General features: G+C 40.6%; 1 protein-coding gene across 1 annotated transcript in view; it reads left to right on the forward strand.

Moving 5' to 3' along the window:
- The window catches only part of phldb2b (pleckstrin homology-like domain, family B, member 2b), a 73,193-nt gene that overhangs the window by 30,232 nt on the left and 28,893 nt on the right, over nucleotides 1-14,068 (forward strand). The window contains 3 exon segments of the mRNA XM_052113940.1: nucleotides 4,561-4,902; nucleotides 8,403-8,540; nucleotides 12,429-12,566. Of these exon segments, the coding sequence (XP_051969900.1) occupies nucleotides 4,561-4,902; nucleotides 8,403-8,540; nucleotides 12,429-12,566 (618 nt within the window).

Below are 14,068 nucleotides of genomic sequence, written 5' to 3' on the forward strand. Positions count from 1 at the left end.
ATTCCCACTACTTAGTAGGTCCTCGTGATGGCGCGGTTACTCACCTCAATCCAGAGGACAAGTCTCAGTTGCCTCCACTTCTGAGACCGTCAATCCACGCATCTTGTCACGTGGCTCTCTGTGCATTACATCGCGGAGACTCGCAGCATGTGGAGGCTCATGCTACTCTCCATGATCCAACTTACCACGCGCCCAATTGAGAGCGAAAACCCCTAATCGTGACCATGAGGAGGTTACCCCATGTGACTCTACCCTGCCTAGCAACCGGGTCAATTTGGTTTCTTAGGAGACCTGGCTGGAGTCACTCAGCACTCCCTGGATTCGAACTTGCGACACCAAAGGTGGTAGTCAGCGTCAATACTCGCTGAGCTACCCAGGCCCCATCTGTTTTCCTTTTGATTTTATTCCTTCCAATTTTTTAATTTCTTTTACAAACACTTTGTTCTAGAGTCTCACTTAATATAAAGAAGAAATGGTTTTGATGATTGATTACCTTTTAAACATTTAGCATTCCTTTCCCATTAGCCTGTTTTTGTTTCTCATTGTGATAGATAGCAAGCTTAAAGTTGGTGGTTTTTCAACTCTGTTGCATTATAGGCTCTTGTGAGAGTTTGGATACAGAAGGCCCCACTTGTAGCCTAATTTATCTTGATGCCAAGCTTGCTCTATTGCATTCCTCTTGGTTCTAACACACAGACCATGTGCAGCAAGGCCCCTCTCATTTTCTGTAGTGGATGCGGTGGAAGACCCAAGCAGAGGTGTGGCTTCTTAATGTTCCTATAAATAGACTGCTCAGAACCACATCCACTTTCACTGAACCTGCCCACCCAAACACACTCTCTCTGGGAGGCAGCCTACAGCGGCAGATGACCCTGGCAAATTGCCCATGCTAACATGCTCCATTCTTTCACTTCAGCTGTTCCCAGTGGGGTTTAAATGAAAGGGACCAGGGTTTTTGGACGCTGTGGTTAAGGGAGGCCACCTGTGTCGCCGCCCTGCTGGGCAGGGGCCAGACCGCTGGTGTAGGCCGCTCACTCATTAGTTATTACCAGCCTGTGGTTGTGGTGCTCTTTACAAAGCCTGAACTGAATGAAAACAAAGCCGCTTCAGGTGCAGAAGTATATCTGCACACAAACATAGACTTAAACATGCTTTTTCATCTTAGCAAAACATACATTATGACAGGAATGTACTATTTTAAGTAATAAGTTAAAAATAAGAGGCGTGCTCCAGTGGCCCCAAAAGGTTTTTGGACACTGGAGTCCCATCTAATTTCGTTGTTCTGAGCCACTTTGCAATGACTTAACTGGTGTCAAGTTTTAGAGGATGTATAAAGTGACAGGTGTCCTAACAGTGTAACCACAGAGTATTCACAGGAAGAGGCGAGAACCGGCTTGACAATATAAATAATAAATTAATGATTAACTTAAAGCAAAAGACATAACATGCAGACAGGGCAGCTCCCTGTAGCTCTCTCTCTCTCTGCCGAACTGCCACCTCTGGCTGCCTTAATCCCTTTCGTGGGCTTGATTAGCCTGATTAGGGGGCATTTGTGCATCATCAGTCCCGGCCCCGCCCTCCACCTCACCACACTCCTCCCTCTGCTTTCATATGTCCTTTTTCGTCCTTTCCGGGGGGGGGGGGCATACAAGGCTTTTTGGACATAGGAGGGAGAAAAGGGGAGGGAAAAACAACAACAAAAAAGACAACACGGAACAACAGCAGGAGAGAGAGTGGAGAGAGAGAAAAAACTTGTACTCGTCGGTTCTCTGATGCGCCATAGCGTTTTGGTGGATTGTAATGTCTCCTCCACCCCTGGAGGTCGGCAGTGAGCCCCTCCCCACTCGTGGATGGCAGTCTTATCTCCTTTATAGCAGCTGGTGGGGTCTCTTCCGCCCCTGGCAGTGGCCGGACCCCCTCGCGGTCAACGGTCATTCCTCCGCTTTTAATCGGCCGGGCTCCTCAGTCCCCCAGCGGATGGCCGCAGCTGCATTTTTGGGGTGGATGTACAGCGCACCCCAACATCCATATTTAATGTTGCTTAAAGCATTTTCCACCTTGTCTTTGGCCCTCTGTCAGGAACACTCAGTTTTAGCCTAAGCGTCCCCTTCAGTATTAATGCCCACTGTTATGATTGGCTAACTTCACGCATACCCTTGAATACAGCCGTATTTGAAACTCAATCAGAAGAGAATGAACAAATTCCACAAAATGTTATGGGTTTACACACAACGCATATCCAACACATTGCATCTGAATATATTAAACTGTTCACTCATGCACAGCAGTACCATAAACTATCCAACGATCAAGACATTTGAAATATTAATGAATGAAACTGGTTACTTATGGTTTTTTGATTGGGTGCAATAGGGTTTTTTTTAACTGCCCCATCCTTTAATAACAGTTCCTTTGTAAAGCTTGAATCATATTATGACTAGTTCACAAGCAATCCACACTGAAATGAGCTGAAAAATTATATAATCCACGAAATGTGCTGAAGACACATACACATGATGCACACAGTATCATCCTGCACTGAGGCACACATCGCCAGGAAATGCATAAAAACTGGGTCAAAGACGTCCATCTTGTGCATGTTTACATAAGCCATTGATTAAAAATATTACAGAATGTGTCCATGAAACCGAATGGGGTCTCCTTTTCAAAGTTTTAAATTGACACCACGGCACGAGATGCATGACAATGGACACAGACGTCTGTTTTAAAAATAATTTAAAAACAAGTCCAGTTGGGTCCCCTTTGGTGTTCAGGAATAGTTAGTAGGCCACTCAAGGCCTGTTTTTCCTGCTCTCTTTCTGTTTACGAACTGAACACCAGTGGGTATGTGCACCATGATGATGACTCATGTTGTTGGCGTGTTTTGTGTTGGTGTCAAAAATCTGCACTCTGTTTGAATTGCAAAGCTGTTGTTGGTCCAATCTTTTAAAACATGCCAGCTTCACAATGTGAAGGTGAGATAAGGAGAGCAGTTGACCTTGAACTGCTACAGAGAGTTAATGTAAATGTAAGATTTTTTACATTATCTTTGTCCTTTATTTCCATGGAGGGATCCAATGAAGTTTCACCCGGTCATGCACTGGGGTGGGGGTTGAAGTGTTTGCCATCTCTGGCCATAAGTGATAGTGATAAGATGAAAGGATTGAATGACGCTGCTCCTCCTATTTGTATATACAATCCTGTCCAGTGCCAACTGTGTTTGCAATGGGTTTAGTTTCACTCTGTGCCCAGTCCCTCTCTCTTTCTCTCCCATCCTACCGGATCATCCCATTAAAGAGTTTGTATTCCTGGCACACTGACTTGTGTGGAGCAGAAGTTGTCATATTCACTTTCTGTACTTTTCTTCACTGCTTTGAGTGATGTAAATGAATCTTGAATCATTTTGGTTATCTGTGATTAGGACATGTTCTGTTCCTGTGAACCAGAGGTCACCATGTGCCCTCTGATCTCTGTTTCTATTGACATGGTGAGTAGAACTCTCTAATTAACAGAGCCATGACTGGCAAATGCATACAAATGTAGAGAAAGTCAATCATCAGATTAGACTTGTTCATTACACTGTGTCCTAACAAGGCTTGACACAACAAGTAATTTGTATGTCTACAATAAAAGCAAAAATATTGAGGGATGAAAATATTAAGTATTTGTTTCTTAATATACAGTTATGTAGAGCAGAAATTTAGACCAAGTAGAATTTACTTTAGGCTGACCAGTGCATTGGCACAGAAGTAGAAGCATATTGACAGCTAAAATGCTAGTTGCTTTATGCAGATTTACATTGAAGAGATGTCGTTTATCGCTTGTTGCTTTATGGCACAGTGTCTCGTTAGGTCACGCTGTAAGACTATTCGTATAGGAGGATTATCGGCTGTTTTGTGGACCAGGTTTAGATTTACAGGAAATTACTTCTTCGATTTACTAACTATTTAGTAACTTAAGATTTAAGGTATGGTGCAGGTTGGGTCATTAATTCACAGCTATATGAACCCCGTGAGATCAGCTCATAAATGTGCTGTTTGCATTACCATATCAGTTGTTTAAATATAGGGTTTTTCAAAGCCAAGTACATTACCTGTTGTGTTTGATCTGCTTCCCACACCAGGGCTGTTTTTGGATGCATTCCCTTGATCCTCTACACCTTTTCTGCAATTATTCTGGTCACTTTCTGTAGATAGTTTGTGGCTTTACCACTTCTTTTTCTCGTAAATTGACTAATTAGATTGAATTTAAGATGTTTGGATATTTGACCTGCTTGAAAATGGTTGGGGAAATAGCTGTGACATTCTGCTTTTCACTACCTCTGGGCTACTAGAGTGAAATGTTTGTTATTTGGCAAAAATCTCTGTTACATGTAGACATGTTCAAAACTGCTTTAGGTAAATCTGTGTGCATCTCAAAGGTGAGGATAGTTTCCAAATTTGTGATTGCTCCCAGATGTCCTATTGCATACATTTGTTCTGATGCTGGATGTGTTTGCATATATAGTTTGCATATATACTATATTGCTAACTTTTATTTCTCTGGCTCTTGAATACATAGGAACGCCAGCGTCTGGAGACTATCCTGAATCTGTGTTCTGAGCTGGGCCGCGTAGAGCAGGACAAAACTGGCTCGGCTGTCGCAGACTTGCAGAAGATCAATAAGGAGCTGGAGAAATTACAGGTGTCAGATGACGAGTCTGTGTTTTCAGATTCTGCAAGTCTCTCAGCCAGCATTTCTGCAGAAAATGACTACGGGCCTAAAGCCCGGGAGTCCCAGGCCAGTGAGGAGAGGCAAGTACGGCAGCGCAGGAGCAGTGGACACAGCAATGTTAGGGCGGAGTCATCAGCTGTCCTTGGCTCCGCCCCCACCCCTTCTCCTCGGCTGACAAGGACAAATAAGGTAATTGTTTTTGATAGGCCAATGCTGATGTCTAGAATCAGGGTGACCAATGGGTGTCCAGGGGTCGATATAATGCTGATACAGTTTAATGACATTTGTAATGGTAATTCATTAGAAATCACAAAACTGATAATATGTAATTAATTATTTTTCACTATTAGCTCAATTTACTCGAAACGTAAAATGGAAATTGTTTATCTATTAAAAAACTAGCGGTAGTTCCTAACTTTCTAAATGTCACAATACCAAAATGTCAGTAGCCGATACCAATACAAGTGAAATTTTTCATCTGCACAGTGTGCATGAACTGTGTAGACACACGGACAGTCTGCACATTGTCTGCACACGTGCCTGCCATTGGTTGTATAACAAAGCAGTCGTAGTGCACATTGTGTTGAGTGCATCCTTCTAGGCTCATGGTCAAAAAAATATTGATTGTGGTCTGAAATTGTCATTTCAGATATCTTCAATCATACACTCTGAGGAGATCTAAATTCACATGTTTAGTTGACTGATCTGTGCATATCAGATGACTTTCAGCATTATGCTCAAAGTGAGAGTTTTCCACTACAACTTCGTTCATTGAGACGTTTCCTGCATTCAATGTGTCTTTAATCTTGTTAGGTAATTGAATCGCTTGTGAAGCTAGGCTGTTTCCTCACTGCTAATTCCTGTGACCTTTTGGAGGGGTTATATGAGTTTCCCACCCTTCCTTGTCATGCACACAACCACACACACACTGTAATCCACAAAGGAATGTGCAGGTGTCTTTCCTTAACTCATGTATGGACTAATGTAATTAGTCTTTTGTGCAGGAGTAGCAGTCATGTGTTGGCTTTATTATACATCCCTCTACAGATATATGCTATAAAACTAGGTATGTTCAAAACTAGAAAATGTACTATGGGTCACTGAGTTGCCTGAATGACAAGTTATCTGTTCGTCTTAAAGTGATAGTTCACCCAAAAATGAAAGTTGTCATAATTTACTCAGCCATAATTTACACAGTTCTCTGGTACGCCGCAGCTTGTTCCTTGGCCACTCCTCCACCCCCTATCGGACGACAGCCGCGCCTCTCCGGGCGGATCAGAGGCAGACCTCCAGCCCCTGGCAGACTGAATGCCCCGCCGCGTTCTTGGGGAACAGAAGGGGTCTCCCCCACACCTGGCAGCGGTTCTCCCGCTCCAGGCTGTCGGCAGTGAGCCCCTCCCCGCTCGCGGTCGGCGGTCTCAAACCCGGCTGTGTTTCAGCGGCCGGTAGGCGACTCCTGCGCCCCTGGCAGCGGCCCTGACCGCTCCAGGTGGTCGGTTAGGAGCCCCTTCTCCCCCTTGCGGTCAGCGGCCATCATCCTCTTCCAGGCGGCTGGGCTCCTCGCCCCCTGGTAGATGGCTGTGGCTGCTCCATTGGGGTGGACGGTAGTGGCGAGAACTCTACTACGGCGCATCCCTCCTCCTTCCCGGATTTCGGCACCAGTGTAAAGGGATCAATGGAAAGGAGGAGGCGAGAACCGGCTTGATAATATAAATAATAATTTTAATGATAAACTTAAAAGACAAACACACACATGACGGACAAATCTGTTAACGATCTCCCGCACGATCCTCTGCAGTCGACCTTTAGCCCTCTCGAAGGCTTGATTAGCCTAATACGGGACCGGGTGTGTAGGATCATGACCCGGCCCCGCCCTCTGCCCTACATTATTTTGCCTAACATCCACTTCTGTGTTGTTAAAAACAAAAAGTCAAGTGAAGTTTTAGGTGAACTATTCCTTTAAGGAAGACTTGTATAATTAGTGTGGCTTCAGTTTCACCTGGTCCCGATCTGATGTGTTTCTTACTTTAATTTATTTGCATAAACTTGTTTGAATCATTTTAGAGGAACTATAAATCTCTGTGGGCATTTGGAAAGTAAAAAAGCTAAAACAAACAGAGCTGAAGCAGTGCACAGACATACCCTCCATAACATAAACTGTGATGTGCAGATATAAACATAACTGTTTAAAAATAGAGGAGTCACGCAAATTGTAATTGGTTGATCTGTCCTTCACACACACTATCCCACGTGCCACACATTTGATTGGCACCTTTTCCTCTCAACAGTCCCCACCCATGTGTGCTGCAATTATACAAACTAATCATACATGCACTTGCCGTATGCATTGCAAGATCTGCCCTTACCCATGTGGCATCATCCCTTGATGGTCACTGGTCAAGTTGTTGCTTCTAAAATCTCAAAATAAGCAGACCACCTTCAAAGGATATTAAAATCCTCGATAAATAATTGGTTTAGGAAATATAGATTCCGTTGAAACCATTTATCCTCATTGAATCCTTTTTCTCAGAGCTGAAGGTCATTGAAGCTACCAGAAGGGGGTGTGTCCATGCTATAGGCAGCTCAATTACTGCATTAAATATTTTTAAAGGGTCATGTCATGCGATTGAATGGATATTCAAATGAACACCTTTTCTAAAACGTCACTTTGCAGGGTGGATACAATAAAACCTCTTTTAGGACAGGAGAAGTAGTTTTGAGGTCTGAAACGTATAGTAAGTTTTATAGAACAATGACATCTTATATGTCAAAATATCAAGGAAAAATTCATTTCTAATGACATGACCCCTTTAAACTTATGAAGGCATCTGGCCCAGAATGAAGCTCTAAATGTACCATAAAGGATTTACACATAATCATTCCTTTACTAATAAGGCCATTAGGTGCAACTGTCAGAGAAGAAAACTTTACATTCAATGGTGTAGTTCACCCAAAAATTACAATTCTGTCATTTTTCACCCTTGTGTTGTTCCCAACCTGGATTGCTTTTCTCCTTGGGAAACAGAAAGAAATGCTTGGCAGAATGACAGCCCAAGTCACCATTCACTTTCATTGTAGAGAAAAAATATGCAATGACAGTAAATGTTGACTGAGAATAACATATTACCTAATATATCCTTTTGTGTGCCACAAAAGAAATTAAGTCATATTATTTGGAATAACATGTGTGAGCACATTTTTTTATGGGAAGGGGGAGCTGTTCTTTTAAGTGGTTAAATACTGCCTGAATTCAATGTTTTCCAAAAAGTTGACAAAATTAAATTTAGCAGATACTGTATATGCATTTAACATTTACAGTCTTTCTCTTCTGGGAAAATGGACAGAAATATTCATCATCTTGCATGCTTTAACATATAAAAAATGTTGTCCAATAAAATGCTTTAATTGATCATCTATTAAGAACATGTGCACTAAACTAAAGACTATTGACGTTTTTTTTTTTTTAAGATGGCAAGTTGGCAATCACAACTTCTTATTTCTACAGTATATTATATATGTCAAAACTGAAGAAAAACAACTGCTGCGCAAACCATTTCTTGGGGTCTTTAACCGGTCACAAATCGCAGATGAGAAATGCCTTAGTTTGGCAATTAACAATGATACCTTCGTTGTCGTATTATATTGTTTAAATTGGTGTGGATTCTTACAAGTTATGATGAAATTTGCAGTCACCTGAAGAAGACGCACAGCTGAAGCTGGAAGTGAGACGTATCGAGGAGGAAAGAATCCAAATCCTGAATAATATGGATGAACTGGAGCTGAAGCTGAAAGACCTGGACAACCAGATGGAAGAGTCCATCAGAGAGGTAAACAAATAAGGGTAGGGTTCCACCAGCTGTGTGCGTAAGGTCTCACTTAAGTTGGGATGTAAAGTTCACACAAAAGGCTTCGTTACTAACTACTAACTAGTTGGTAATGAAGTCAGTGCTTATTTTGGTTACACCACCTGTTCTTAAGGCAAGACTTAACTAGTGGTGCGTAAGCACTCTGTAAAGTAATGCATAGTCGCATAATATGACGTTTACTTGTATTGATCCAATAAACAGCCTTTACACAGAAGTGTTAAAAAGCTGTGAATTTCAGTTTGATCTTATTACGGTTGATGTTCAAACCTTGTTTGCTCACGTAACTGACAGGTGTAGTAAATTATATCCCCATTGAAATACAATACGTAATAAAACAAGATATATACACTCACCTAAAGGATTATTAGGAACACCTGTTCAATTTCTCATTAATGCAATTATCTAATCAACCAATCACATGGCAGTTGCTTCAATGCATTTAGGGGTGTGGTCCTGGTCAAGACAATCTCCTGAACTCCAAACTGAATGTCAGAATGGGAAAGAAAGGTGATTTAAGCAATTTTGAGCGTGGCATGGTTGTTGGTGCCAGACGGGCCGGTCTGAGTATTTCACAATCTGCTCAGTTACTGGGATTTTCACACACAACCATTTCTAGGGTTTACAAAGAATGGTGTGAAAAGGGAAAAACATCCAGTGTGCGGCAGTCCTGTGGGCTGAAAATGCCTTGTTGATGCTAGAGGTCAGAGGAGAATGGGCCGACTGATTCAAGCTGATAGAAGAGCAACTTTGCCTGAAATAACCACTCGTTACAACCGAGGTATGCAGCAAAGCATTTGTGAAGCCACAACACGCACAACCTTGAGGCGGATGGGCTACAACAGCAAAAGACCCCACCGGGTACCACTCATCTCCACTACAAATAGGAAAAAGAGGCTACAATTTGCAAGAGCTCACCAAAATTGGACAGTTGAAGACTGGAAAAATGTTGCCTGGTCTGATGAGTCTCGATTTCTGTTGAGACATTCAGATGGTAGAGTCAGAATTTGGCGTAAACAGAATGAGAACATGGATCCATCATGCCTTGTTACCACTGTGCAGGCTGGTGGTGGTGGTGTAAAGGTGTGGGGGATGTTTTCTTGGCACACTTTAGGCCCCTTAGTGCCAATTGGGCATCATTTAAATGCCACGGGCTACCTGAGCATTGTTTCTGACCATGTCCATCCCTTTATGGCCACCATGTACCCATCCTCTGATGGCTACTTCCAGCAGGATAATGCACCATGTCACAAAGCTCGAATCATTTCAAATTGGTTTCTTGAACATGACAGTGAGTTCACTGTACTAAAATGGCCCCCACAGTCACCAGATCTCAAACCAATAGAGCATCTTTGGGATGTGGTGGAACGGGAGCTTCGTGCCCTGGATGTGCATCCCACAAATCTCCATCAACTGCAAGATGCTATCCTATCAATATGGGCCAACATTTCTAAAGAATGCTTTCAGCACCTTGTTGAATCAATGCCATGTAGAATTAAGGCAGTTCTGAAGGCGAAAGGGGTCAAACACAGTATTAGTATGGTGTTCCTAATAATCCTTTAGGTGAGTGTGTATATATATATATGACTACTATATATTATATATATATATATATATATATAATTAATGGTATATTTAGCCTATGTAAATAACGATATACGATAACTGTATCTAAAATGAATAAGTGGCAATAAATAAATAAATACTAATACAACAGGCAGGAAAAATAGATATTTATTCATTTTAATATCTTATATATTTCAAATAAGTTGAAACATGACACCGGGCGGCGTACACAGGAAAGTGCACAGTTAGATCGGTTTCATCATATATGTCGACAGGACTAAGGCCTCTCAACCAAAACATGAGCTCATTAATGACATCAATTCCATTCCATTCCAATTCCATACATTACTCCTGGTTGGAGGCTTCATTAAATATTTAGTTTATATGTAGGGTTGCATTCTACCTAAGTTTAATGGTGCAGTGCTTACATATTTAGTAGTGTGTAAATTGTGACTTAGTGCCCATTTATACCACAACTAGGCTAAATTGTAACTTCTATATAACTGGTGCAACCATCCTTGGCAGCTTAGAGAGGAGGGGGAGATATCAGGAATGGTGGGATTAGTGTCAGTAGCGGTGGAAATGTAGTCATGTGTTTATGTGGGAGATTTGTGCATGTGGCAAAGTGATCAGGAGCTGTGATGAAGACCGCAGCTTGACGAAGTAGCCTGACCTGCCAAGACCATATCTGTTTTGCTGTCTCTCACTTCAGCTCTGTCTCTCCATTTGAATTACACACTCCATTCCTGATTTGATTTCAATATTTGGAAACTCCTCCAAACCCTTTCTCCTTTTTAATTAACTTTCCTCTTATCTGTTCCTCTCTCTCCATAACGTTCCAGTGAGGTTTGATGGCTCAGGCTTTCTGTCCCCAGTGAGTTGTATTCATCCCACTGATAGGGGGTGTACTAAGGGGTCAAGTTTTGGCCTGGTATGATTGGACCAGTTAGCCCCTGCTGGTAGATGATGTAACTACACCATTGCAGGGGTTGTGCTGGAAATCTAGAACCAGTTATTATTCAAAACTGGTTCAATAAAAAAAAAAATACAGAATCTGTTTGATTTTCATACTAGGTTCAGTTAACGGTTTGTGAAAATGCAGCACACTATAATACAATTGTTTCCTACTGATCTATTCAGCAGCAGTGCTGCCCTCTTCTGAATCTACAGGAAGACCAGAGTAGTCAGATTCTGGAATGAATGACACTGAGCCGGTTGTTTTTGATATACAGCACTGATTGGTATATGTTTAGATTTCACTCACCAGTGATTAAGTATTATAGTAGCGAAGATGTTCAACACCGAGATCCTTGTGCATTATTAAAAAACTCAAATGTGACCAAATTGATGAAAAACTAATGATAAATATAAATAATGATAAATAAAATGAGCAAAATTAATATAATTATGTACCTAGTAAGAGGGACCCCTGTATAATTAACAGCATTAGCTGGGGGATCATGTCTTTTATATGCAAGCAAAATGAGCATTTGAACTGAAATATACCCATATGAATCTGAATCAGTTCAAGAACTTGTGAATCAGATTCAATTCAGGAAATTTGTATCAATACCCAGCCCTAATTTTATTATAGTAGATCTGTTACGCTACAGTTAAACATGATGAGAAGTGTAGTCTTTCCATAGTAGTGGAGAAGGAAATTAGTACAGCATCTAACTGCCTCAAAATATGCCAACAAACACCAACATTTCAAATATTACTAACCAACAAATTCTAACAAATGTTGGTGTTTGTTTGGTGTTTGTTGGGGCAGTGTGAACTACCTGTAGCTTTTAGATGCTGCCAAGGTGTTCATAAAGTTCAAGACCTAGAGTAAAATAGAATGCAATGGTGAATACTGTATGAGAATGGAAGAGATAGCTATTGCTCTTGCTCTTATAGCAGAAACTCCCCATCAATTGATTGATGATACACAAGTAGATTTGATCTTCTGTCAGCAGTGCCTCTTTACTGCTAAGTCAGCTATTCCATTAGAGCTCCATTCAACAAACCAAATGTCTCAGCCCTTTCTGTTCTGTGGTGGTTTTATGAGCCTGCACTTTTATGAGTTTCATGAGCTCAGAATGTGGTCCCATTTTATTTTTGTGAAATTAGATACATCCTAGGTGGTCCAGAACTCTTTAACAGCACAGTTGAAATCAATTAATTGTGTGGTATTCACTGACAGTGACCTCATTTGTGCTCCAAAATTAAAAAAGAAAACTATCTCTAAATTAGAACATTACATAAGGTGTAAATTAAGTCTATTTATTGGTGTGTGTTTAGTTGGAAGTGGAGCGTGCTTTGTTGGAGGGGGAGCAGGATTCGGAGACTGCTCAACTGCAGCAGGAGAAAAACGCTTTGGAGCAACTTAAAGACAAGATGGCTGACATTGAGAACAAGGCGCAGAACGAAAAATCTCAGGTATGTGTCCAAGATCAACAACAGTAGCCCCAAAAAGTATTTGGACACACTTAAAGTATGTCATCAGATTAGATAACAAATATTTGAGCTGTCAGAATTGACGCGTTAATGCATGTGATTAATTTAAATAGTTTAACGTGTTCATTTTTCTTAATCGCAATTAACTTATTGACTGTTAATACAGCATAAACTTGTGAAGGGAAGAACCTTTGTAATGTGTCCATCCGGAGTCATTACACTGACTAAAAGCCTAGCATAAAACAGCATAACGCTGTGGTCCCATAGACATTCTATGTGCAGTATTGTCGTATCACAATACTTGAGTGTTACGCGCTCTCTTATGATAGAGCTGCGAAGGTTGTTATTTCAATAAATACATGAATCTCTGACAGCGCTGCCCTGTCAGTGATAAATGGAGAAAGGAGCTTTTAGAACTATTTGATGCACAAAACAAGCCCAGATGAGACTTGTGATAGAAATCAAGTATTTTTCAGCCTTTCTAAGTATGTTTGTTTGGAAGCACTTTTCATGGTATGTTTCTTGAACGCAGCTTCACAATTGCTGTAAAAAAGTGGATAGATGCAGTCTACCTGCAGACTAATATTGTGAAGGATGAGAGTTTAAGAGATTTAATACATATTGCAATGAATATGCAACCTATATGTGGGGACTAGTTCTATAATTTAGTCAAACTCCCACTTAAAAACTTTAATGTTAATTGAATTGATGCTTTATTAGTGCATTTCTATCTTTTTATTGTGGAAGGCATATGGAAAATATTAATTAAACATTGTTGCTTCATATTGTTGTGTTTTCTTTCCTAAAATGGAAATAAATAAATTTTGACAAGAAAAGGAAGTATATATAGTGTCAAATTTCAGCACTTTTAAAATCTGTGATTTAATCATGATTAACTGTGGAAAAAAATTAAAAATAATCATTTAAGGGGTTCACACTTTGGTCCTCTTAAACAGAAGGACACTTTGGTCCTCTTTTTCACTTTAGCAACAAAAATACAAATAAAACATTTGTTTTCTTGTTATTCTTATTGTACCTGTCCTCTTTATACCTTTTTTGTCCACTTTGTGATAGGGTCCAGCATTATTTTTTGGAACCTAATCAACTTGAATATTATATTATTGTAATATTATATTGGTTTATATTAGTTACAGTAGTAACAGCTTTCTGTAATATTATGTAGTATTGCATTTAATACAAATCTAAACTTGCACGGGGCATTGCTATATTAATCAATGGTTCAGTTAAACCATCAAACTTTTATATTGGTGACATCTGCACCAGGTTTGTGTGTAGTTGAGTTCACGTTTACAATAGCCATATTTTATTTTGATTAATTGTGCAGCCCTAGTCCATAGTTAATATGATGAACTACACCTGTGGCTACTCCAATAGGACACCTGTGTGAAATTTAGGGCATCTGATTTATAAATCCACTTAAAAATCTCTCGACACCAGATGGTGGACAGAAATTGCAATAATGG

This window comes from Xyrauchen texanus, chromosome 41 (genome assembly GCF_025860055.1).
Source record: "Xyrauchen texanus isolate HMW12.3.18 chromosome 41, RBS_HiC_50CHRs, whole genome shotgun sequence".
Classification (NCBI taxonomy): Eukaryota; Metazoa; Chordata; class Actinopteri; order Cypriniformes; family Catostomidae; genus Xyrauchen; species Xyrauchen texanus.